The following is a 24,691-nucleotide window of genomic DNA, read 5'->3' as shown; positions in this document are numbered from 1 at the left end:
TGGGCGTGGCCACTGTGGAGTAAATTCTTGCTCGAGCGGTGAAAATGTTTTGACTTTCGGGTTTCGCCATTTTCAGCAGAACCGCTACCTGTTCGTCGGGGTGGGTTTTTGTTTTAAAGACGGGCTGTTTAAACGTGTCTTTGGATATTTTACCGAAGGTGTCCGAGCGAATAAACTATGGGAAACTGCCATACGGTCGGACCGAACGAAGCTTTGGTCGTCTCAGGTACGAGCAGTCGGTTATTCATGTTTATTCTTACAGCGCGTGCGAGTTTTCCCTCAGCTCTGAGAGTTAGCGGTGTTAGCTTACAAACAAACCCACAGAAACACTGTCTAACGCCATACATGGTGTTTTAGACTGAGGATTAGGCATGTTATAACTTCGTATGAACCATTTTAGAATGTTTTTTGTCAATTAAAAATGTTTTATAAATGTTACTTGAACTTTTATTGATATGGATTTAGCGTAACGGTGTTTCAACGATTAGCATGGCGAGTATATCGCATAGATTATGGTAAACAACATGGCCGAGTCCCAAATGACTCGTAGCTTGCTGTACATGTACACTACATAGGGCATTCTTTCCGCGCACATGTAGTAAACTATCAAGTCCAACATGGTGCCATTTGGTCTTCAGCCTAACAGTATATCGAAATATTATTATTGTTGGTGATTGCAGACATTGCTGATAACTCACTCACTCACTCACAGATTATACCAGGCTTCTTCTTTTTTTTTTGCTTATATAATATAATAAAATGACATTTTATTGATCTGTCATGCAAGAATTCATATAAAATCCCACAGGTTTAACCTTGTAATGTTAAGGTTACTGTTTTACTACACGTTGTGTGTGTTGTCCAAAAAGATTCAGTTCTGACTTGTGAATCAACTGAATCGATTCCTGTTTAAACTCAGTAATCACTAATTCATGTTGGGGCAGTAAACGAGTCTCTTTAAGGACTGCAAAACTCCCATGTGTGCACCATCTTTCAGGCTCCATATCAGGACTGTATTTCCAACTAGGCATTTTCAGTTCCTTTGACCTCTTGCTCAAGAAGCTCTTAAAATTTCCAGTGTAGTGTAAGTGTTTTTCATGGTTTAGGAAATTACATGCTTTAGAAACCTGTCCCATGATCTAGACTAGCATACATGAGGCAAGTCATGCACCTTTTAAACCAGTTTTACAGTGTGCTAATAATTTAATACTTGGAATCTGTATTTCTCGATCTGGCTACATATTGCATGATTTCATCAGGATGATCACGGTAACCTGACATCCATTTAAACTTAAGGTATTACCCCAGTAGTTCCCTGTACTCAGAAAAGAGCAGAAAACATATAGACCCCTTCGCATGTTTGTAAACAAACCGACCGTTGCCAGGATGCGTGCACAGCCTGGACCCAGAAACAATGGTGCTGCCCATAGACCGGCATTATGAGCTGTCAGATTATGCCAAACAATTGTCGTTACAAGATCGAGAATGCTACATAAATAAGTTAACTCTAACAAGTGGACATCGCCTACCGGATCCGCATTTAATTAAAGAGTGGACGGACGATGTTAGTAAGTTCCCTGGTATACAATGGCCAGATATATACTCGTACCTTATTGACAAGACTTCAGTGTACACCCACGAAAAACTTCGTGCCTACAAGTCTTTAGACGCATATGATTATGTGCGGGCATGTACAGAACATGTTTTGCACTGAAATTGTTTTAATCAAATTATGCCAGTGATGTGATGGCAATGTGGCTTTAGCTACAACAACAAATACTAACACTAACCAGCAATTTGCAGGAGGTAATGGCATGAAAGGAATGATAGTGTAAAGAATGCAGCTAAGAGAAATCAGAGCTGCGTAAAAAGCGAGAGGCAGAGAGCAGAAATGAAACTGAACGGGGCGGGAGCTAGGTTAGAGCAGTCAACGTAAGTTGGCATTTAGAGTGAGGGCACACAATTTTACCTTTCCATCCTTGCTTTAAAATTGTGATTTTCAGCATACACAAATAATGATGGCACAAAATCATAGATAGCTGCAAACCCGCGCATAGTGCTTTCATCCCAGTCTACACGTTTGATGGCTTGTAGCCATAGACGTCAAGCGAGACCTCTCCTACAAACAAAATTGCATGCTAAGCTAAGTTAACATGCTAACAATATTCATTACATTGTGTAACTATGACCCAGCTAATCAGACAAACGTTACCATAGTATTTTGCTACATCAATAAATGAAGACTAGAAAGAATAAAAAAAGAAAGATTTAATAAATAGCCTGATCTTACCTGTGATGAAGTGGGCGCTGCAAACCTGCGCATAGTGCTTTCATCCCAGTCTACAAGTTTGATGGCTTGTAGACGTCGGCGATTTTTTTTGGAATGGGTGAGATCCTGCAGGAATTCTGAACATTTTAACCCCATCACTGCTACGATTCTGACACCCGACAACACAACAACTAGGCATTTCTGAGTCTTTTTTGGGTCCAGGCTGTGCGTGCAATTTCCGCTTTCGTATGAATGACGTTTACTGCGAAGGGGTCTATTGCGTGAAACTCACTCTTAATGAAAGTCGAAGGACAGTTGTTGATAGAGTGGAGTCAAATCTGTCCCGTATCCCTTTACTACCAACGCTGGTTTAGAGCTGGTGCCTAATCTCAAACCAGTTTTTTGCGTTTCGACAACCACCTGTCAAACTGGGTCTGGGAAACCGGTTCAAGAGTGGCACAGACACTTTGCCAGTCTAGAACCAAGAACCGCTTATGTTAGGGCTTGCCTTACCTTACCTTGGTCCTCCAGCCTGACGGCAACGGGCCACCATCATCATCATCTTCCATTTCTCTTCGTCTTTGGCCAAGGTGGGAGCTTGATACCAGTTTGTAACACACTGTCGTAGCTCTTCCATTACAGTTGGTCTCCCGCGCCGTCTTTTCCATCCAGCAGATATCCAGTGAATTGTAGCTTTTGCTGGGATGTTATCAGGCATTTGTAGGATGTGGCTAGTCAGCTGCAATCTTTGGCTTTTGATGATGATGATAAGCCTGGTGGTATTGGCTCTTTTTAGAATTTTATCGTTGGTTACTGTGTCACCATGGAACGTGATGTTTGCGGATGATATTGTGATATGTGGTGAAAGGAGGTTGAGCTGGGTTTGGAGAGCTGGAGGTATGCATTGGAAAGAAGAGGAATGAAGGTGAGCAGTAGCAAAACAGAATATGTGGGGATGAGAGTGTAGTGAAGATGCAAGGAGTAGATGTAAAGAAAGTGGGTGAATTCAAGTACCTGGGGTCAACTGTGTAGGAAAATGGTGGCTGTGATAGTGAGGTGAGAAAGAGAGTGCAGGCAGGGTGGAGCAGTTGGAGAAGGATTTCAGGAGTCGTTTGTGTTCGGAAAGTCCCAGCAAAAGTGAAAGGTAAGATGTATAAGACAGTAGTGAGACCAGCTGTGATGTATGGATTGGAGACTGTACCCTTAACGAAGAGACAGGAGGCAAAGTTGTGGATATTATGGTTTGCGATGGGAGTGACAAGGTTGGACAGGATAAGGAACGAGCATGTCTGAGGGACAGCACATGTGGAGAGCTTGGGGATTAAGCAGAGAGATGAGACTGAGATGGTATGGGCACATCCTGAGAAGAGATGCAGAGCATGTTGGAAGGAGAATGTTGAGGATGGGGCTGTCAGGCACACGAAAACGAGGAAGGCCAAAGAGGAGATACATGGATGCGGTGAAAGAGGACATGAAAGTGGCAGGTGTGGTAGAGAAGGATGTGGAAGACAGGGAGCAATGGAGACAAAAGATCTGCTGTGGTGACTCCTTATCGGGAGCAGCCAAAAGATGATGATCGTTGGTTATTCTGTCCTGCCATCGGACAACAAGTATCAAACAAACTTTGTTGAAATGTGTCTAGTTGTTTGTCAGTGTTGGGGCTGGGTGTGGGATTATCAAGCTCTGCTGAAAGTTTGTGAAAATGGTGCATGTAGCATCTAGCCTGCCTAATCCAGTAGCCCGGTGTTGTGCTTGACGCTAGTGAGTGTTGCTGGGAAAGTAGAGACCTGTACATACATGCACACTGACCTAATGATTTGGCTCTATGGTGGCTCTCAAGCCCCTGGAAAATCAAACTAGTTCTTTCAAGGTTCACAAGTTGGCCCAACTCCGAATTGGCACCGGCACCAGCCCAGAACTAGTACCTCCTGCACGTTAGTGGAAATATGGAGGCTTATCCAACTTTTGAACACACCTAAGGTTTTGCGGTATTTTTGCCCCATTGAACCCCATGATTACATTGATGACCTGTGAAAACAAAATAGTTTCTGAAAGGACAAATTAGAAGCTTAATAGGGTTTTGTAATTTGGTTGCAATTATGTTATGAACAAACAGCCTTTATAAGTCTTGGCTTGTCTTAAATGCGAATTTAAATGGCCCTTAGATTATTCCTAAATTGGTGTGATTTTTGTCTTTTATGTTTGAATGTGTTGACGTGACTTTATAGACGGTGGATAGTTAATTATTCATGTCTTTTCTGTAATAAAAAAGCTCATGGGATGTTGCTGTGATGAAACATGATGGAAAAATAAAATTTTTAATGGGGAATATTCGATAAATACTTTGGCACCTCTACTCTGAGGCAAAGCAAAGCATTTTATCGATTTTCTGCAAACATTGTGTTAGGTAGATAAGGAGCCAGTAAAACGACTGAAGGCTACAATTAAAAATTGGACGTCAAAAAGGTCAAATGTGATTTCATCGTGTGGAGGGTTTCTGTTCTTTTCTCTGTGCGAATCACACAGACTGTGCATTGCGGTAGATGTAGATTAGATTTGAACAAAAAGCTGGACAGGAAGGAAACACAGGTTGAGGATTTTACAGTATTTTTATTTTTTTTACACTTGTCCATCAGATATCATGTGCCTGCCTTGATTTTCCTATTTAAACAGTATTTCCTGTTGCTGTAGTTGTTAATGTGCTTCAAACCGTTTTGAAGACACTATCTTCTTTGACTGTACCTCTTTTTGTTTATTTTCCTGTGGACTATGTGTGCATGAATTCTGCTGATTTGTATATTTTATAAGTTTTACTTTGATGTACAGTATTTTAACACTTTTTTTTAGAAACCATGCTTTTCAAATGATGCCATTCAGACAATGGATATGAAATGGGAAGATGTTAAATGGAGCTCCTTCTGTGCACACAGCTTTTATCAGCGTTCTCACGGCATCCGGAGGTTTTTTTTTTTTTTTTTAAACATTCAACTTTCGAGGCCAGGCACACAAGCAGGCAGGTTGGAGTTTCCTGAAGGCATTGCCTTGTCATGCGAGATCAGGTTAATAATTTCTGTTTAGGCAGTGTGGTTGTTATTTCTGGAAAATCGGCTCAGCTTTACAATATCTAAACCCAGGTAATAGCTTTATGATTTCTTATTATATGACCTTTTATGAAGCTGTCGAACGGATCTGAACACGCATCACACTAAACGGGTTTGTTTGCCTTTTAGCCGACTGTCATTTTACTCCGGTGAAATGAGGTGGAAAGTGAAAGGAGTGTGAAAGACAAAGGATAGCTGTACTTTTCCCCACTATGGTTTCATAACCGAGAAATGGCCCATGTGTTAACACTGTGTGGGTTTGGGTTTAGCAATGCCAGACCTGCCAACCTTTACTTATCCACCACCACCAGAAAAAAACAAAACCCTTTTCTCCCTAGTTTATTCTTGGCCAATTCTCACCCACCAGTTACAGTACCCTCCATAATTACTGGCACCCCTTGTAAAGATTAGGAAAAAGGGTTAGGGAAAAAAAAATCCACCTCTTGGTGAAGTTGCTTCATCTCGCACTGAAAAAATGAGAAAAATCCAACCTTTAATTGAAGAAAAATAAATCCCTCATCAAGAAATAATTATTTTCAACAAAAACACGTGCTACTATTATTGCCATCCCTGGAAATTATAATGAACACAATGTATGTATATAAAACTAAACACTTGACTGCCTTTTTCTCATTGTTTCATGATTCCAAGTGTTGAGTTGCATTTGGCAGCTGTACATGAGAACGCTCAATCTGTGGTCCAAAGAGGTGTCGATGCAAGTGAAGGACGGCCATCATTAGACCTAAAAACAAAACAGAGCTACTGGAGAGACAGCAGAAAATTTGAGAGTGGCCAAATTAACAATTTGGTATGTTCTTATGTCCCAGGCGGCACGGTGGTGTAGTGGTTAGCGCTGTCGCCTCACGGCAAGAAGGTCCGGGTTCGAGCCCCGTTGCCAGCGAGGACCTTTCTGTGCGGAGTTTGCATGTTCTCCCCATGTCCACGTGGGTTTCCTCCGGGTGCTCCGGTTTCCCCCACAGTCCAAAGACATGCAGGTTAGGTTAACTGGTGACTCTAAATTGACCGTAGGTGTGAATGTGAGTGTGAATGGTTGTCTGTGTCTGTGTGTCAGCCCTGTGATGACCTGGCGACTTGTCCAGGGTGTACCCCGCCTTTCGCCCATAGTCAGCTGGGATAGAGATCTTGCAGTCACGTGACCGGAAAGTACACAACCCCCATCTTGTCGGTCAAAAACACAGCTGAATACTGCTGCACTCGTGTACAGAATGGATCAATTTCAACCGACGGACTACACGGCTCATTTTTCTAATGAACAGATAACTAGATATATGTCTAAAATAAATGATCTACAGATTTGTGACCCTTATGGCTTACCGGACGGAGTTTTCACGACCGGATTTTGAACTGCCAGCGGAATACCCGGACGTGTATGATTACCTCATTCACCTTCCCTCGCTGTTCAGTGGTGAAGCACTGCGTGCCTATAAATCTCTGGACAGTTATCTTTACAGAAATTCAGGATTTGTCAGCGACTCAGATGTGGCATCTTGTAAACAAGAAAATAATCCTCATTGGATGGGTAAGTCACTTAAGTATTGAGTATAGCACTGACCAGCCGATTATAGAATAGAATAAGGTAATTCCAAATCGTCCGTGTTTTTTACATGGATCTGGCGTTGGAGAGGTAGAGGCTTGGCAGTGGAGGTTTGAGTAGCTGTTTTCTGAGCTTAGTCAACAGGCCGGCTCTGCCTGTAGCCTCGCTTTTGCTTCTGCTCCCGGCGCCGCCTCCTTCCCTTTGCTTCCAATAACAATCCACGGAGACCCCGCTGGTCTCGCCATCTTGTCCGGAATGTTTTTTTTTTTTTTCTCGTCCGGAATGTTGTGCATGCGATGGAAATCTCTACAAACCGTCATTTTCTGCTGGAAACCCATGTCCAGTAAGTCCATACGGTTGTAGTGGATATTGAAGTCCGGTACAGACGAACAACACGCAAAAATACACACAAAAAACATAAAAACCGTGCACAGGTAGGGAGAGCTTGTAGCCGCAGCCGTTGTAGTAGAATTGTATATAGTAGGGTTTTCCAGAAGAAAAGGTAGAAGTAGAACCAGAAGTAGAAGTAGAAGGCGGAATATGGCGTTTGACCGACATGATGGCGTCCGTCACAATCTGGATCGGCTGTGACGTCACATGCAAGTGCTCCATAGGCTCCAGCTTCCCTGCGACCCTGTAGAACAGGATAAAGCAGCTAGAGATAATGAGATGTTCTTAAAATGAAGGGATACACTGGCAAACTCTGCAACACCAAAAGGCTTGGAAGACTACAGAAAACAACTAAAGTGGATGATCATAGAATTCTTCGTTTGCAACTACTTGACCAAAACTGCTTGTGTCATTGACCGCCACCATGTTTGAGAAATATACACACACACACACACACAGTGGTGAGAGTATAGATTGGAAGCTAAAGAGGAGTTACGTTTAGAAGCTTGTCATTTCTCAAATCTGTTTTAAAAACAATCATTCTGACTGCTTCAAAGGATGGGTATCGAGCACTATACATCATATTTAGTTATAAAAGAGCACTCACCCGGCAAGGAGGCTGCAGTATTTGAGGTAGTGGATTGACCTCAATCTTGTTCGATTGACTCTGTGATCGTTTGGGAAAATTCTTCAATAATTTTGCGTTTCTTTCTGCGCTCTGTAAGCCTCGCGTTTTGAGCTACTGCTTTAGTACCATCTTTGATTTTGTTGTGGCCCATATTTTGTGTTGGAGCCCAGTCTGGATCTGTAAAATTGTAGAGATCAGTGAGAAAAAGCAAAATAAAAGCAGCGTCATCAAAAATTATATATACAGCTCTTTTTAAAATGAAATAATCGTAGAAGCCTTTGATTGTCGGATCACGCACTCGAAGATCACGGCTTTGTCACGTTTGACAGCGGCGAGTTTCTGCACGACCAGGCTATTAAACAATCCAATATTTATGTATCACAGTCTTTCATAAATTACTAGCTCGTAGCACGCACCATTAATAACATTCACTGCAGACTCGTGGTTTTTTTTCTTTTTGCCTTTCTCATCGCTTAGATCAACTTAGTTTATGTTGGACAACCAGTGACGTTTACGTTCTGTGGATAAATCTGTTGGTTTTTTTTCTCCTTGATTATTTGTACTCGCTGGAACTCTAAAGAACTTAAGTCCCCTTGTCTCGAATAGAATTGTGCCTGCATCCAATTACAGCAGGGTCAGTCCATGAAATGATGTTACTTTTCATTGGTCCAGGTTTACATAATCATTTCATCTTTAATTTCCATGATTTAAAGAAATATTTAACAGATTATCCATAAATATTGTTTGAAGAAATAAAATAAATAAAAAAATGAAGTTTTCTTTTGAAATAAAGAAATGTGAAACATTTTCTTCCCCGGCGGCACGGTGGTGTAGTGGTTAGCGCTGTCGCCTCACAGCAAGAAGGTCCTGGGTTCGAGCCCCGGGGCCGGCGAGGGCCTTTCTGTGCGGAGTTTGCATGTTCTCCCCGTGTCCGCGTGGGTTTCCTCCGGGTGCTCCGGTTTCCCCCACAGTCCAAAGACATGCAGGTTAGGTTAACTGGTGACTCTAAATTGACCGTAGGTGTGAATGTGAGTGTGAATGGTTGTCTGTGTCTATGTGTCAGCCCTGTGATGACCTGGCGACTTGTCCAGGGTGTACCCCGCCTTTCGCCCGTAGTCAGCTGGGATAGGCTCCAGCTTGCCTGCGACCCTGTAGAAGGATAAAGCGGCTAGAGATAATGTGATGTGTGTGTGATTTTCTTCCCCTGTGACTGGACACGGATGACACGTTTTTTGCGACATGGAATATTTGCTGACTTTGAGCTTAAATAAACCTTAATTACTTTCTGAGAATTTCAATAAAATTAGTTTCATGGTACTTGCAATTTAGTTTTACACTCGCATAATAAAGTTAAGAAGGTTCTATAAACTATTTAGCTTCGAATTCATCCACTAAAAATAGGTTGTGAACGTAACATTGTGACGTCCTACCGTGTTACGTTAGAAACCAGGCTTATAAAAAATGATAAAACGAGTTGAAATCATGATTGATGTTTTTAATATAAAGAAGAATATACTATAAAACGATGTAGGTAGAAAGAAATTTAAACAAACGGCAATAAAAGAAATTATCGATGTTTTTTCTCACATCCTAACTTAGCGTCCACTCACTTCCTGGTTCGTTCACAACCTGCGAGACCTATTTACTCAATCTAGGTCAGCTGAACTGACGCGAGATAACTTCTCGCGGGATCTCACACACCACTACACGTGCTCTAGAGAAGTGCAGATATAAGTGTGACTAAGTAAAGTAATGAATTCAATAATCTCATTTACCCCATATAGGATGAAACTGTTTCCTGTTAATGACTGTTGTTATTGTTCAAATCTTAGAGATTTTATGAAGTTTGTGAAATACTGGTATTTCATATTTTCAGTGTTTATGATGTTGAACTAATATTTCTAATGAATTCTTATTCAGTGTTAATGTTTAAAGTAAGCAAATAAAAGCAAAAAATTTATTTTATCAATATTTTTCCTTCATTTTTAAAAGCTTGTTCGTGTCCTTGTTACCTTAGCAACCGGGTAAATATTTATGGATTTTATCATACATTGTAGAGCAGGAGTTATCTTAACAACTATGTTATATTTTCTTATATGGTCAATGCTTCATGGAAATAAAAGTTGTTTTCAGTTGTAAATTGTTTTAAGTGACTCCCTCTGTCACATTTTGGTAACCCCATTTCATGGACTGACCCAGCACAAAGAGTCTGCATAGCGAAGAAACAAAAGGAATTCTTGAGCGTAACAACCACTCGAGTATATCTTCTATTGTAAATGTGCACCATGTGAGTTTGCGTATATCCTCCAACATGGCCCACTTCTGGTTCAAAGCTTAATATATAATTAGCTATGACGTCATGTGCACACGAAGAATTCTGTCCTTGGTGAAGAAAAAACCCTTTACAACTGGGGTGCCATGGTAACGGCCCGCGGGCCGGATCGGGCCCGCGGGCCGGATACGGCCCGGTGGTTCATGAGACTTTTTTTTTTAAATAATAAATTAATAAAAATCGAATGTTGTTTTTTTTCGTAATGATTTTAAATCTAATGTTTCAATTTGATTCCATTTTCGTGTAATCCATCGGTTCGTTTTTAGCTGCTCTCTGCTTGCTGCAGCACGCGCAGGTGCAATGACCCGGATTTAATGTGGAGTAGGCTAGTTGTTGCTCGTTCACAAGCAACAACAGTCTAAAAAGAGAAAAGTTGATTCTGAGGGTCGCATCTTTCAGGAAAAATGGGCAGAGAAGTACTTTTTCTGGGAAGTAGGGGGAAAACCTGTTTGTCTGATTTGTTCGCAACAAGTGGCTGTACCGAAGGAATACAATGTCAAAAGACATTACGAGACCCACGCCGACAAATACAGCCAATTCACTGGGCAACGCAGGACTGAAAAGCTAAATGAGCTTGCCTCAAACCTTCAAAAACAGCAAGCAGCTTTCTCAAAGTCTCGAGAGACACATGAAGGTTCGTTTTAATATCATACATCATCTTCAGTTCTCCTTTAATGTTAAATGCGGCTGTTTTCAAAGAGGGGTGTCTCAATATCTTTGTTGTACATTTTATTTCATGTTAGGGGCAGTGAAGGCGAGCTACATCATCGTGTGGGAGATCGCAAAAAAGTGTCCAAGCCATTTTCGGAGGGTGCATTCGTCAAGGATAAATACACATCTGTTGGAATCCAATCTTTCTATCAGTCATTGCCACCAGAGTACCCAATTATCACGGCCTTTGCCGGTAAAATACAATGCATGTTCGGGACAACATATTTATGTGAACAGGCATTTTCAGTAATGAATATTAATAAATCGAAACTGCGTAGTCGTCTGACCCATGGACATCTCAACGATGTCATGAAAATAGCAACTGCCCAGAGTCTGTCCCCCAATGTCGACAAGCTGGTAAAAAGTAAAAGACTTCTGGCTTCCACATGTAAAATGTAGCTGGTATTTCTCCCCCATGTAACCTTGTGCTGTGTGCTTGAGGGGGAATAAACAGGATGGGTGTGTGGAAATATATGTGGGACTTGACCAGCAAAGTTAATGTGCCATCTGTAGTTTGTTTTTATTGGTATGTTCAGTCATATTTGGCTCTTTTAAACTAATGCTACTGGATATTTAGTCACTTGACCTATTGGTGGAATTATTTACCCTGGCACTTCTTTCTTTTGACTCGTTTAGGCCTACTTGCCAATCGTTTTAATTGGCCTAATTAGGCCTATGCATTAGGGTTGGGCGGTATTACGGTAAGAAGGTATCCCGAGGTATCCAAAAGTACCAACGGTATCGGTCTCATTACCGTCATTTTAAAAAAATATATCTAAATAAATATGGAGTACATGAGGTCATAATATAAAATAATAAATTGATCATCCCGAATAACTGTGTGATCGTATTTTCACTAATTCTATCAATTTCCTAAAGAAGTTCTCATCGCGTGCAGGGTTGTTTGTCGTTACCATGGCAACCCTGCGTGACATTTGGAGTCTGACAGAAAGCCGACCCGAGGTTATTTCCCGATCCCGTCTCTCTCTCCCCCGCTCATTTCCTGTCTCTCTATACTGTCCTATCTAAAAAAAAAAAAAAAAAGAGAGACTGAGACCGCGGTTGAAAGATGGCAAGTCAAGATAACGAGTTAGTGGCAAAAAAAAATACACCATCGGCAGTGTGGCAGTATTTTGGTTTCAAACCAAACGAAAAATCTAATATGTCCCCTAAGGCACACCATAGCCTGGGGTACTCCACTTCCACGAGATCTCTCCAATGAGTTGTGTTTTGAGTAGGTTACATGAGTAACAACAAGGTAAAATAATATAACGTATGACATTTGGGATGTGGGTAATAAACGTTTGAAATGTCATCTACTGAAGAAACGGAAGAAAACATCGTAGCGTAAACTGTTAGGTTTCTGGTGGGAATTAGCAATGCGCTTGCTATCTTTGTTGGGTGTGTTAAACCGTATGGATTTAAGTGGAATAATTGTAAGGAGTTATGTGATCAAGACAACGTTTTAAGCAAGGTAAGGCCATTTGATTATTAATTTCCCCGCCATGGCATGACGTGGGCCCATATGATTTTGCCTTGTGCAGCTATCACGCATTTGAATTAGGTTCGCCTCATTTGCGCTGAAGAATATGGTTTATCGCGCAGTCTAAACGGACTTGGGTGTTGGTTGATTCTTTTTTTTTTATTTCCCATGCTTGAAAGGGTATGATCCTGCTCATCGTGTACTTTTTTTTGATGGAGTAGGTGAAATAGTGCTGCAAATGGCGTTTCAACGCAGACATGTGTAAACGACAGTTGAATGCTATTTTCAAGATGAAGGAAGAGTTGCGTGATGCTTTGAAATATCTCTTAATCCATTCATCAATGCACGAAATTCACTTTGCTGCTTAATCCATACCACAATGCACACAATTCGCTATGCTGCTTTTAAATAGTACATTTGAGGCATAGGCGCACGTTACACAGTAGGCCGAAACAAAATATTATTTTTTTCTCGGTAATACCGTATACCCCGGGAAAACACAGAGACGGTTTAAAGGTATCAAAATTTGGATACCGCCCAACCCTACTATGCATTGACATGTTTTTGATGTGCAAGATCAATAAATCTGATCTAAGTCATTTACAGTTTACAGTTGTGTTATTTGTGTCTTAGTCCATTTCTGTAGCATTTTTTTTTAATAAATGTAGGCTACTTGCATGCTTAGACTGTTACATTTTCAGAGGGTAAATTGCTTTTGTCTGCCATGTTATTGTGCGCCTCATTTTGAGGCTATAGCTTTACAATTCCTTTTGGGCATATAGGCCTTCAAAAATCATATGAAATAATGTCCTTTTGTTGAGTTAGTGTCTGGTCTTTTCAGGCCAAAAGTGTAATTCGGCCCCCAAGGTCCCACTTGAAAAAAATCTGGCCCCCTTACCAATTTCACCCTGGCACCCCTGCTTTACAACATCTAGCCAAGTCAAGAATGCACTGGAGGAGATGGGCGTGTCATAAGGCACTTTCACACCAAACCATTCTGAAGTGACGTAAGGGCCTCTGCATGCTCTTGCGACAAGGCTTTCGCAGATAGCTTTTCGCAGACAGTTGTAATTTATCATTGAGCGGGGAGTAATAGGCGTGCGCGATGTTATTCACCGCCACAACGCAAGGGGGCGCGAAGTCGCGAAATTGCTAGGAGTAGTTGGTGGGTGTGGTTAGTGGAGTGTTTATCCTCCAGTTACTTATAATGACTAGAACTGGAGTCGTATAGATGTACGTACTTCCTCACTTCCTCAATCAACCGCTCTTCGTGCTGCTTCATCTTCGCTCGTGTTTTTAAAAATGGCGGTCGTGAAAACAAACCAAACCGGGAAAGTAGGGAAGCGGAAGTGCGTGTACAGCGGATGTAGAGTGGACCAATCAGAGCCCTCTTGTCTGCGACGCTGTCTGCGGTGGTCACAATTTTTGGGAGGTGCGCGCAGAGCGTCTGCAAAGGGGGGGGGGCTACGCAGACGCCATCTTCGGCGCCATCTGCGAGGACTGCGTTGTCAAGCTTAAGCCAGCTTGCTCATCAGCAGGAAATGCAAGTCAAGATTTTTTTATTTAAATATTTTGCTTAGACGTGTCAAAATCTATGCTGTATTTCCTCCATCGCATATACACTCAATAAAGCCTGGACTTCTGTCAATGGTGTTTTTTTTTTTTTTTTTCTTCTCCATTTTTTTAATGCTAAAATTAAGAGTTGTATTTTACATGGACAACATGTTAAACGGATTTTTTAAAAATGGTGGTTGCCAGTGCTGCATTGGCTGATGTTCGAGCAATCACCATACACTTACATCACTCATGGTTCCATTTGGTCTGGAAGAGTACCTGCCTGGGGCGGCACGGTGGTGTAGTGGTTAGCACTGTCGCCTCACAGCAAGAAGGTCCTGGGTTCGAGCCCCGTGGCCGGCGAGGGCCTTTCTGTGCGGAGTTTGCATGTTCTCCCCGTGTCCGCGTGGGTTTCCTCCGGGTGCTCCGGTTTCCCCCACAGTCCAAAGACATGCAGGTTAGGTTAACTGGTGACTCTAAATTGACCGTAGGTGTGAATGTGAGTGTGAATGGTTGTCTGTGTCGGCCCTGTGATGACCTGGCGACTTGTCCAGGGTGTACCCCGCCTTTCGCCCGTAGTCAGCTGGGATAGGCTCCAGCTTGCCTGCGACCCTGTAGAACAGGATAAAGCGGCTAGAGATGATGAGATGAGTACCTGCCTGGATCATAGCTGTTTATTACCGCTGCTGACTTTGTTGGAGAAGGTTATGTTTTTGCCTCTGTTTGTTGTTTGTCTGTTCCCAGTCTGACTCAAAAAGTACTGAACAGGTTTTGATGAAATTTTGAAGAAAGGTGGGTCATGGGTTTCAATCTAACAGTTGATTAGATTTTGATGCAAATCTGAATATGTGGCTTGGCGGAGGTATGCGCTCTATCCTAGTACCCCTCTAGTTGACGTGACTGCAGAGAGAAGTAGCAAGATGAATTCTGAAATGTATGGAGTTGTACTTTCTGTTCAGCTTCAGTCAAATGCTGCAAGACTAAAATGGCGGCGCTTCGGAGTTGAATAATGACCCAAAACCAGCCCAAGAGCTTCAACTAAAAGCGGGAATGTTCTTAAAGGTCTGAGTCAGTCAACCCAGTTAAGTATGCTTTTCACTTAATGAAGACAAAACTGAAGGCACCAAGACCCACAAACAAGCAGCAACTGAATGCAGTGGCAGGAAAGGCCTTGGGAAAGCATCTGAAGGGAGGAAACTCGGCGCTTGGTGATGTCCGTGGGTTTCAGACATCAGGTGGTCTTGGATTGCAAAGGATTTGCATCCAGGTATTAAAAATGATGCTTATTTATAATCGATTGTGTGCTGAATTACCTTTTGAGCTTGTGAAAATCGAGTTTATTGCCTTGAATTAAATCTAGAAGTCAACTTTTTCAATTATATCCTGATGGCTTCGTTTCAGATCCGTTGTGGTGGTGTACAAAGGGGAAATTATGAACATTTTCGCTGTCTGAATACTTATGGACCTGGCTGTAGTTTTTCTTCAGTATGTTTTGAAGTGAATTTTTAAGGTATTTCGGGCATGCAACTTAGTAACCAGAAGGACTGGTTTGTTTGTGGTGGAGGCTGCCTTGAGTACTGCCTGTTGAGTGATAAACTCGTACTATTGTTCTGCAGAGTTAAATTATGGAGCTTCGAAACAACATTTGTAAAAGTTGGCCAGTCCGGATAAAATTATATACACGGTATATAAACATCACTGGATATTAGAGGTGTGATGATTCTAATCACGATTTTGACCTTTTGATTCGATTTGAATCACGATTCACTTTTTTTTTTTTTTTTTTTTTGGTCCTCTGTTTTATAACTGATGCAAATCATTGTCAATATTCTGTTAACTGTCAGCCTAGAAATGTAGAGCAATAAAAAACAAACAAGTCATGTTGCCTTTGTCATCTTTATTCAGACTCCAGTCACTCCACTGACTTTGAACGTAACTATGAATATACCACAGTTCAGTCATTTTTGGCACATTTTAACTTTCAAACCGCAAAACGCTAACAAAAAAGCAATGAAAACTTCCTAACTTGTCTCAATCTTTTAAAACACAAAAATACAGTCACTTGTGTTAAAGTGAACACCATCTCTTGAGACACAACACTCACTGTCCAGAGAGGACATCAGGCACTGAGATTGTAAGAAATGCCGCCAAACTGGGCTTTTAAAAGCCGGTGGTTTCAGGAATTCCGAGTCCTCCGCCATGTTCACAAAGCAACGCGTGATCTTGCAAGATCGCTATAGCAACCACAAACATGGCTGCGCCCTAGGGCTGTAACGATACACCCAACTCACGATTCGATTCGTATCGTGATTTTTGACCCACGATTCGATACACCCACGATTTTTTTTTTTTAAATGTTTTTTTAAAGTAGTAAATTTGACTTAACATTTACTTACTTACATTAACTATTTAATAACAAATAATTCAGACCACTGCAGAGAATGAGTAATATGTATGCAAAAATGAACAAATGTATATCCAAAGATTGTTTTATTTCTCAAAATAATACTGTTGAGCCGGAAGCTCTGTTTTTTTTTTCGGTTCTGAAAAAGTCATTTTTCCAAATCGTGTAAATCCGTTAAGATTTTTTTTTGGGGGGGTGGCTCTCTCACTGTCTCACTCTCATAGGGCCAATGATTTTCTGTGATCGCGGAAAACAGATGGAAATTACGGAATTTTTATGGTGAAACATTGCTCGCGTGTCAAAATGTAACTGCCGCAGAAGGCTTCCGCCCAAGCAGACATGCCTTCAGTGTTGCCAGATATTGCTAACGTTTTCCACCCCAAAATGTGTTCAAAACCAGCCAAAAAGCACCTAAACCCGCCCAACCTGGCAACACTGCATGCCTTTCCGGTCAAGTGATTGTGATTGGCTTGTGGCACACCTAGCCAGCCAGTGAGCTGCTTGTTTACAGATTCGCTCCCCGCGTCGCAACCAGAATGGCGACCGCTTAAAAGAAATGAATGCTCTGCCAGTGGCGAGTGTGGACGTTGCGTGACTCGCAGAAGATTGTCGCAGGTCGGCGAAAAAACGACTTACTAATAGATATAAAAAAATAAAAGTAATTTAAGTAAGTTTAAAATGTAATTTAAATAAAAAGTAAAGTATTCATAAATTGAAGTTTGGAAGCGCCTCTGTTTTTGGGCTGAGGAGAAGTTTGAAAGGGTGTACCGCGATTCTGCCTTCTTGTATCGCGACATAGATCGTGGCTCTGCGTATCGCGATTTCGATACGCATATTGTTACAGCCCTACTGCGCCCACATACAACTCTGGATACCGAATTGAATTTTTAATATCAAAATTATGCCGTTTGTCAATTTATGCATCTAGGGTTATCAGGATGAAATTAGGTATTGTTAGTGAATCGTGATTCATGAAATTTTAATCGATTTTTGAATCGCGGATTGAAATGGATCGACTAATCGTCACACCTCTACTGGATATCATGGCAGTGTAATATATTGTACATGGACAATAAAAATCATTATATATCACACTATCCTCCTGTAGATCAGAAACACACATGATTGATATTGAGTGCAGTAACATCTTTTCTTTGAATTGAATTTGTATGAATTCTATTATAAACCTTTCTTCTGCCCTGCATTTAAACCTTTCTGTTCTCTACATCTTAATTAAACTTGTGACTCTTGTCTAAATTTTTGTATTCCTATTTCCATAGACAGACAGAATGTGTATAGAAATTAGAATGTCAAGATATTCAGGACTTTTGAGATTTTGTACATCTCGGACTGCACTAAGGCATAAATGTTTTTGTTAAAATACAGTATATATTTAAGTTATTCCACGAAATCGAGTCGTACGTGAGCTGATAGCCGATGAGGCGCTCAGTACCGATTTGGCTATAAGCCATGTACAATGAGATTGAGTGGAATAACTGTTTTATTCTATCCACATTCACTGAATTTTGAGAAACGGAACATTTTTTATTTTTTGCAAATTTGGTAAATAAAAACTTTATACAAAATGTCTGACAATCATTTCCGCTTAGAATGTAAACAAACCGGCGAAATGGCTGTAGCAGTTTGTAAAAAATGCAATAATAATTCTTGCAAAAAAGATATGTTCTTACCATCAAATACTTTCATTCCTTTTTGTATTTTTGCAGTTTTGTTTTCGAGTATTTTTTTATTTCATCCTCCGTTGGTCCAGTAACACGCGCTATCATTTTGTTTTTCTCTGCTAATGGTATATGAGCTGATTGGCTGCTCTACTACTAGGCTATCAGAGCGCGTGATTGCTCATATCCAGTGAATGTGGATAAAATTAACATGATTAGCTTTGTGTGAAAATCGTGTTTATTAAATTGATGGATGATTTTAAACAGTATACATAAAGATGGCCCAGAATAGTAATCTTGAAAAGTGTGCGAATAGCGTTGAGTGCTTATCTCATCACAGAGCAATGTTGGACATCGTGAGGTGGAAATGATGGCAACCAGCTGATAAATGATGGAACTATTTCATGGGCCAAGTCAAATACTGCTTAGTCGTTTTGTAGGATTTAACACCTTTTATATTCTGTTTTTATTTCAGAAGGATTTACAGTGCAGACTTCTGAAAGACGACGGACACTTAAGGTTTTTTTCATAAAGATCACTTTGATTTGCATGTATAAAGAAACAAACCACACAGAGTACTGTGCAAAAGTCTTGGGCACATGTAGAGAAATGCTGTTGACCAAAATGGCTTAAAAATAATGAAATGTTTTAACATTTAAAAAAACATCCTGTAAACAGCAGTAAGCCATAATAAATCAAAGTCAGTATTTGGTATGGATACCGCGAGTTGGCCTGGTGGTTAGCATGTCCGCCTCTCGATCAGGAGATTGAGTTCTATTCACGGTCAGGTCATACCAAAGACCATCATAAAAATAGTACCTGCTGCCGTCTGGCAAGGCACGCTGCAATACAGATACGAGTGGGGAGTCAAACTCTCGCAGTTACCAGAGGACTATCCCCCCCACTGTAACCCAAGCTATGTAATAGGCGAGAGGCCGAGGGCTATGGAAACGGAGATCGGCACTGCCCTATGCGCCACATGGTGTGGGAAGGACTGGGAAGTATTTGGTGTGAGATGACCCTTTGCTTTAAAGGTTCCCTTGCATCGTTTTTTCATTAATTGTGCGGTGGTCTCTAGTATGAATGAATGCCCTGTGAGCCGGTTTTTGGTGAAAAAAATGCTGTGGTTCTCCTGTTTTCAGGCTGTTCTAGTTTGGTGGAGGAGTGGGTGGCGGGAGAACGACAGGATTTCAGCTCTTACTCAATATTCATGACATGTAAATGTGTTGCCTCTGATTGGCTAACAGCACTGTGACGCTACCTCCAGTGGGTCAGAACAAGCGGATGTGGGTATCTTTGTAAAAACTGTTTCAATTGGCTATTATGGTCTCGACATCAATGTTTTGACCAATAACAATGTAGATGTGGCAGCGGGGGCATGGCCGAGCGTCGGTCTGTGAATGGAGGGCGGAGTCACTGCACCTGACGGAATTAATGTGTGTTTGTATGTCTTCCCCAGTGACCGCGCCCTATAAGAGGAGAGGGAGAGCAGAGGACGGGAGCTCTCCCCAACCAGAACGCACGCATGCGCGCGTGTGAGTGTGACTGGGAGGGAGTCATTCATTCATTTAATTGAATACTCCCTGCGGCAGTGGCTCTCATCAAGGCACGAGGCACGGAGCGGAGCTCACCTCGGGGGGTGTGGGGGGAATAATGTCCCCTGGCTGGGAGCTGACGGGTCCTGGCAGCGCTGGTTCGTTCGGGAGAGGGCAGAGGCCGCTGGCTGCCAAGTCTGGGGAGGCTGGGACCTCCCCTGCCTGAGTTACGAGCGTGCAAAGTCGGGCTGGAGCCGCCGTTAAAAACGAAACTGATGTGGAGCACCGTGCCTCGGGGTGAATTACGTCTCTCTCCTCGCGCTTTCTTCCCATGGGCGGTCGCAAGCCAAGGTGGGCGAGGCCATGAATACTAATTTTCGAAGTGACGTAACTCCGTAGGGCTTTTTCTGATCCACTCGTTTTTCCGACTATTTTCTTTCATAAGCTAATACAGGGAATGAGAGTAGAATTACATTTTCACATGCAGCATGCATATGCAACTCGGAGTGAACTATGGTATTTCAAAAAGAGCCAGTATTAAACGTTTTTGGTGGAAGGGCACCTTCAAAAAAAAAATATATATAGTAGTCTCAGGTACAATGAGTGCAGTTTTATAAAGAAATGAGCTGTAGGTTTTACTGAGCATCTTACAGAACCAGTTCTTCCGGACACTTTGACTGTCTCACTCACTTGTTAATTTTGCACCAAAACCCAGTAGCCTTCATTATGTCTTCTTTTTTTAATCTGAAAAGTGCTCTCTTATGTAATATGCTGCTCAGATACAAACATTTTTTTATTTGTTTTTTCCTGTAACATTTTAATTTTGTGCTGGAAAACGAACGTTTGGGACTCTAAAATGTTTTTGTACTGACTCGATAATGTAGAAGTCATAAAATAGTAACAACGTTTGTATGAAGGAAAAAAAAAAAAAAGAATAGGGGGCCTAAGATTTTTGCACAGTACTGTGTGTGTGTGTGTGTGTGTGTGTATAATGTACCTTGACAATGAAATTTAATTTATAGTATTCATAGGGCGGCACGGTGGTGTAGTGGTTAGCGCTGTCGCCTCACAGCAAGAAGGTCCGGGTTCGAGCCCCGTGGCCGGCGAGGGCCTTTCTGTGCGGAGTTTGCATGTTCTCCCCGTGTCCGCGTGGGTTTCCTCCGGGTGCTCCGGTTTCCTCCACAGTCCAAAGACATGCAGGTTAGGTTAACTAGTGACTCTAAATTGACCGTAGGTGTGAGTGTGAATGGTTGTCTGTGTCTATGTGTCAGCCCTGTGATGACCTGGCGACTTGTCCAGGGTGTACCCCGCCTTTCGCCCGTAGTCAGCTGGGATAGGCTCCAGCTTGCCTGCGACCCTGTAGAACAGGATAAAGCGGCTACAGATAATGAGACTTGATCCTTGCATATACAGTATGCAAGGATCAATTTCCCCCTTGGGGATTAATAAAGTTCCTCACAGTAGGTGTGCAACATATATTTTTTTTTTTTCTTGCTTTATTGTTAGTAGGGTAGAAAAATGGAGGTATAATTGTGTTAATTTCCTGAAGGCAGTTACAGTATTGCATTTGCAGTTAGAGCTGTTTTGTAATCGTCTGCGTGTCCTTGTGCATCACTTTCTTCAGGCTGGCATGCAGAAAAAGAGATTTATTTTGATGGTAAGATAGTGTTGCACCACGTCAAACCGGTACTTGTCTGTGAGTGTCTGTGTGGCCTCATGTCATTAGCACTCAGACAGCTGAGAATGTCTCTTTTGGAAAAGTGTGTGTGTGTGTGTGTGTGTGTGTGTGTGTGAGAGAGAGAGAGAGAGAGAGATGTGCCTCTTTCATATAGGGTTACACCAGAGTTATCTGACTAATGTTCAACCCTTCTTTTGTCAGTTCACACCAAGAGAGTCAACACAGTTTAACCTTTGATTAATGACACTCAGGATAGAACCTGGGACGCAACCCAGGACGGATGCGTAACAATTAACTCGCAGGCTGGGAACGGGCGCATGTTCATATATATATATATATATATATATATATATATATATATATATATATATACACACACACACTGTCACACTGTCTGGATTTCAAACACTTTTTTTTTTTTTTTTTTTCTCCTTCTTGGCCGTGCCGTCTCTGCGCCGGCTTTAGTTGGTACCCCATATGATAACATGAATAAAAATATTTTGATTCACTTATGCATCATTTGCACATGCAAAATAATGAATTTAGTTTGAGATAAATTAACCGGTAAATGTTTTAATGACATAACGTCACCCAGCACGCTGTTAAAGTTAATAACTTTGGAAATAATGAAGCACAGATGTTTTAGCATGCACAGAGTAATCGAAACACTTTTGTTATCATATGGGGTGCGTCACAGGGGTTTGGTTCACCATTTGTGTGTTCATATAAAATGATTGGAGCTGGTACTTGTGCGTGTTTTAATGACAAACACAGCAAGTATGCAGCTTGTTCTGTTTAATATGCTCAAATAAATGAAGTTGGTAAGTTGTGTATAGACTAGTGAATTGTGTAAATGTTCTATATGACTGAGAATGACACAAGTCCTAATGTTTAACAATTACTAATTTGCAAAACTCGTCTTGGATCTACGTTAAGCTGCCGCGATGCTTCAAACTACAAAATAAAACACACTCTTGGTATTGCCTTGTTGTTTTGCTGTATTTGCAAGTTTTAAAAAAATATAGTGCATTTTGAACACTGCAGCCATGTGGTTAGAGGGTAAAATTCAGGATAGAGGGTTGAGGTTGAGGTGTGTTGAGTATTGGGTTTGTTTTTTGCTGCTTGTAAACACTCGTCGTGATTCTGTATGCAACAGGTCCTAATTTTGTGAAATTGCAAATGCGTCTGCATTAAAAGCTGCTCACATGCTTCAAATGGTCTCCTTGTAGCGACTCGAGCAACCATGTGATGTTTAGATATTTTGCCTAATTCCTAATAGGGGAAGGTCTCGGAACAGAAACAGTGTTCTGTTTCACAGCTCGTGCCTGCTGCAGTGGACTAAAATGCCCCCTTTTTTGGCCTCAGATCTCTTGTGTCCGAACATCTTTTTTTGTTTGAAGTATACCACCAGCTTAATGCAGCAACTTCAAATAACAACATTCATCTAACTTGAACAGTGACGAAGAAAGCTTTCTGATGGTTGCAGGAATCTGATTGATTAAAGAAAATTTGGATGACATTGAATTTGAGACACTTTGAGTTCTGACAGCATTTAAAAAAAAAAAAAAGTCTTTTGGGTGGTTGGTTGGTTGATTGCGTCAAACTCTCACATGACAATCACTGTGCATGTTGAGTTCCCTAACCTGACTGCGATTGCCTGGAGTTCAAACTGTAGTCGGAGTCATGATCAGGGCTGTACATTTTATCACTAATTAGTGGAGGGCTAGTATTCATGTGTCGCCAACACAATTCTTTGTTTGCAATAGACATCACTTCCGGTAGTGAGTCGCCTCATTGTGCATTCAGATTTCCAGCTGATCGTCAGGCTTTTTATTTGTTTCCAGTCGCTCTGCAGTAGTTTCTTGTGTTTCGCCTCTAAATATTCCAGATTGGGAATAATCGAGAAAAAGACAAAAATGTATTACAGGATACCAAAAGAAGTCATGCACAAGGGAGAAAGAACGAAAAATATCTCAAAAATGGCTCGCAGACCTTCCACCATGTTCGAAAGGAATAGAGTCCACATGCTCGTGTTTGCGGTGATCATTTTGTTAAAGGTACATACATCAACCGTGTGCATCTCAAATCAAAACTTCTAACGTCAAAGGAGTTTTCTTATGTTTTGGATTTCGTAAAACAAACCGTTGATGATAACTAGTTTGTAGGTCGGCCTTGATCGAAACTCGGTGGTTGATGAAAGTAGTTTGTCGGTCGGCCTCGATTGAAGTTCGGTTGATGATAAAAGTAGTTTGTCGGTCGGCCTCGATTGAAGCGCCGTTGATGATGATAGCTAGTTTGTCGGTCGCCCTCGATCGAAGCTCCGTTGATGATAACTAGTTTGTCGGTCGCCCTCGATCGAAGCTCCGTTGATGATGATGATGATGATGATTAGTTTGTCGGTCGGCCTCGATCGAAGCTCTGTTGATGATGAAACTAGTTTGTCGGTCAGCCTTGATCGAAGCTCGGTTGGGAACACATTTTTTCAGGTTGTCCAAGCAAGAGAAATGATGTTGAGTCATAAGTCTGAGCCATGTTTGAAATAAAATGTAAGTTCTCATTGCAAAAGTACCTACAGCAGCTCTGACTTGAATTGCGTACTACATTTCGGCTTGCGTTACTCACCCTCGCGAAAACAAGACGATTATTGTCCTTTAGAAGTCGTATTCCAACGTCATGAACCCAGCCGCAAATGAAAAAGTTATCGGCTTCAAGACTTTGGAAAGCTTTCATTTGATTCTTTGTGTAAAACGATGCTTGGACTACCAGATAATCGGAAATGTCCAGAAACACTGTTTGGAAAGTTGTTGAAATCACTTAAAGTCCGTCTCTTTTAAGCTGTAGAGGTCCAATCCATCACATAAATGTGGGTTGTGTGGTTTTTTTTTTTTTGCTTGATATCTCCGTTCTAGTCCATTAACATAGTCAGATGTAGAATGTTTTCCACAAAACGATGGATGTGTACGTGGCTTGGACACCATCTTTGATTGTTGCCCGTCACTTGGAAACTGGAGGCAAAAAGTCACGTGATTGCCAACAAAGAATATACTTTCATTGTCCAGATCATGCAGACACACAAGTAACTGTGTGTTCGTGCAAATTGTTACACGTTCAGTGCTGTTAGGTGAGCACTGATGATCAGATCTCAGGCAAAGCACTTACTTGCTATTATGATGATTTAGTTATCCTCACTACGACAGCTTTCCATTTATCTCACCTTTGAGTAAACAAACGTCGAATGCAGTGGGTTGGAAAAATTACAAAGTCACTAGCTCGCAGGGAAAAGCTTCAGTGTGCAGCTGAGTCTTGTGTTTTTTGGAAATGTAAGAGTTAGATTTATTTGTTCTCAATGTTAGCAGTGGATTTAATGTTAAT

The 24,691-nt window shown here is 41.5% G+C and overlaps 1 protein-coding gene across 4 annotated transcripts in view; it reads left to right on the top strand.

Moving 5' to 3' along the window:
* LOC132875628 (flotillin-2a) overlaps positions 1-24,691 on the top strand; it is a 64,804-nt gene continuing 40,113 nt past the window's right edge. For 2 of the 4 annotated variants that reach the window (XM_060912550.1, XM_060912549.1), the window contains exon 1: positions 1-226. Coding sequence is in view for 2 of the 4 variants with exons in the window: in XM_060912549.1 (XP_060768532.1) it covers positions 178-226 (49 nt within the window). In the remaining 2 variants the exon portion in view is untranslated. Of the gene's footprint in view, positions 227-19,599; positions 19,993-24,691 lie in introns of those variants that run through there. The other 2 variants (XM_060912547.1, XM_060912551.1) reach the window with 2 other exon arrangements.

This window comes from Neoarius graeffei, chromosome 28 (genome assembly GCF_027579695.1).
Source record: "Neoarius graeffei isolate fNeoGra1 chromosome 28, fNeoGra1.pri, whole genome shotgun sequence".
Classification (NCBI taxonomy): Eukaryota; Metazoa; Chordata; class Actinopteri; order Siluriformes; family Ariidae; genus Neoarius; species Neoarius graeffei.
Note: the sequence above shows the minus strand (reverse complement) of the source record. Positions and strands in the feature narration are given on the sequence as shown.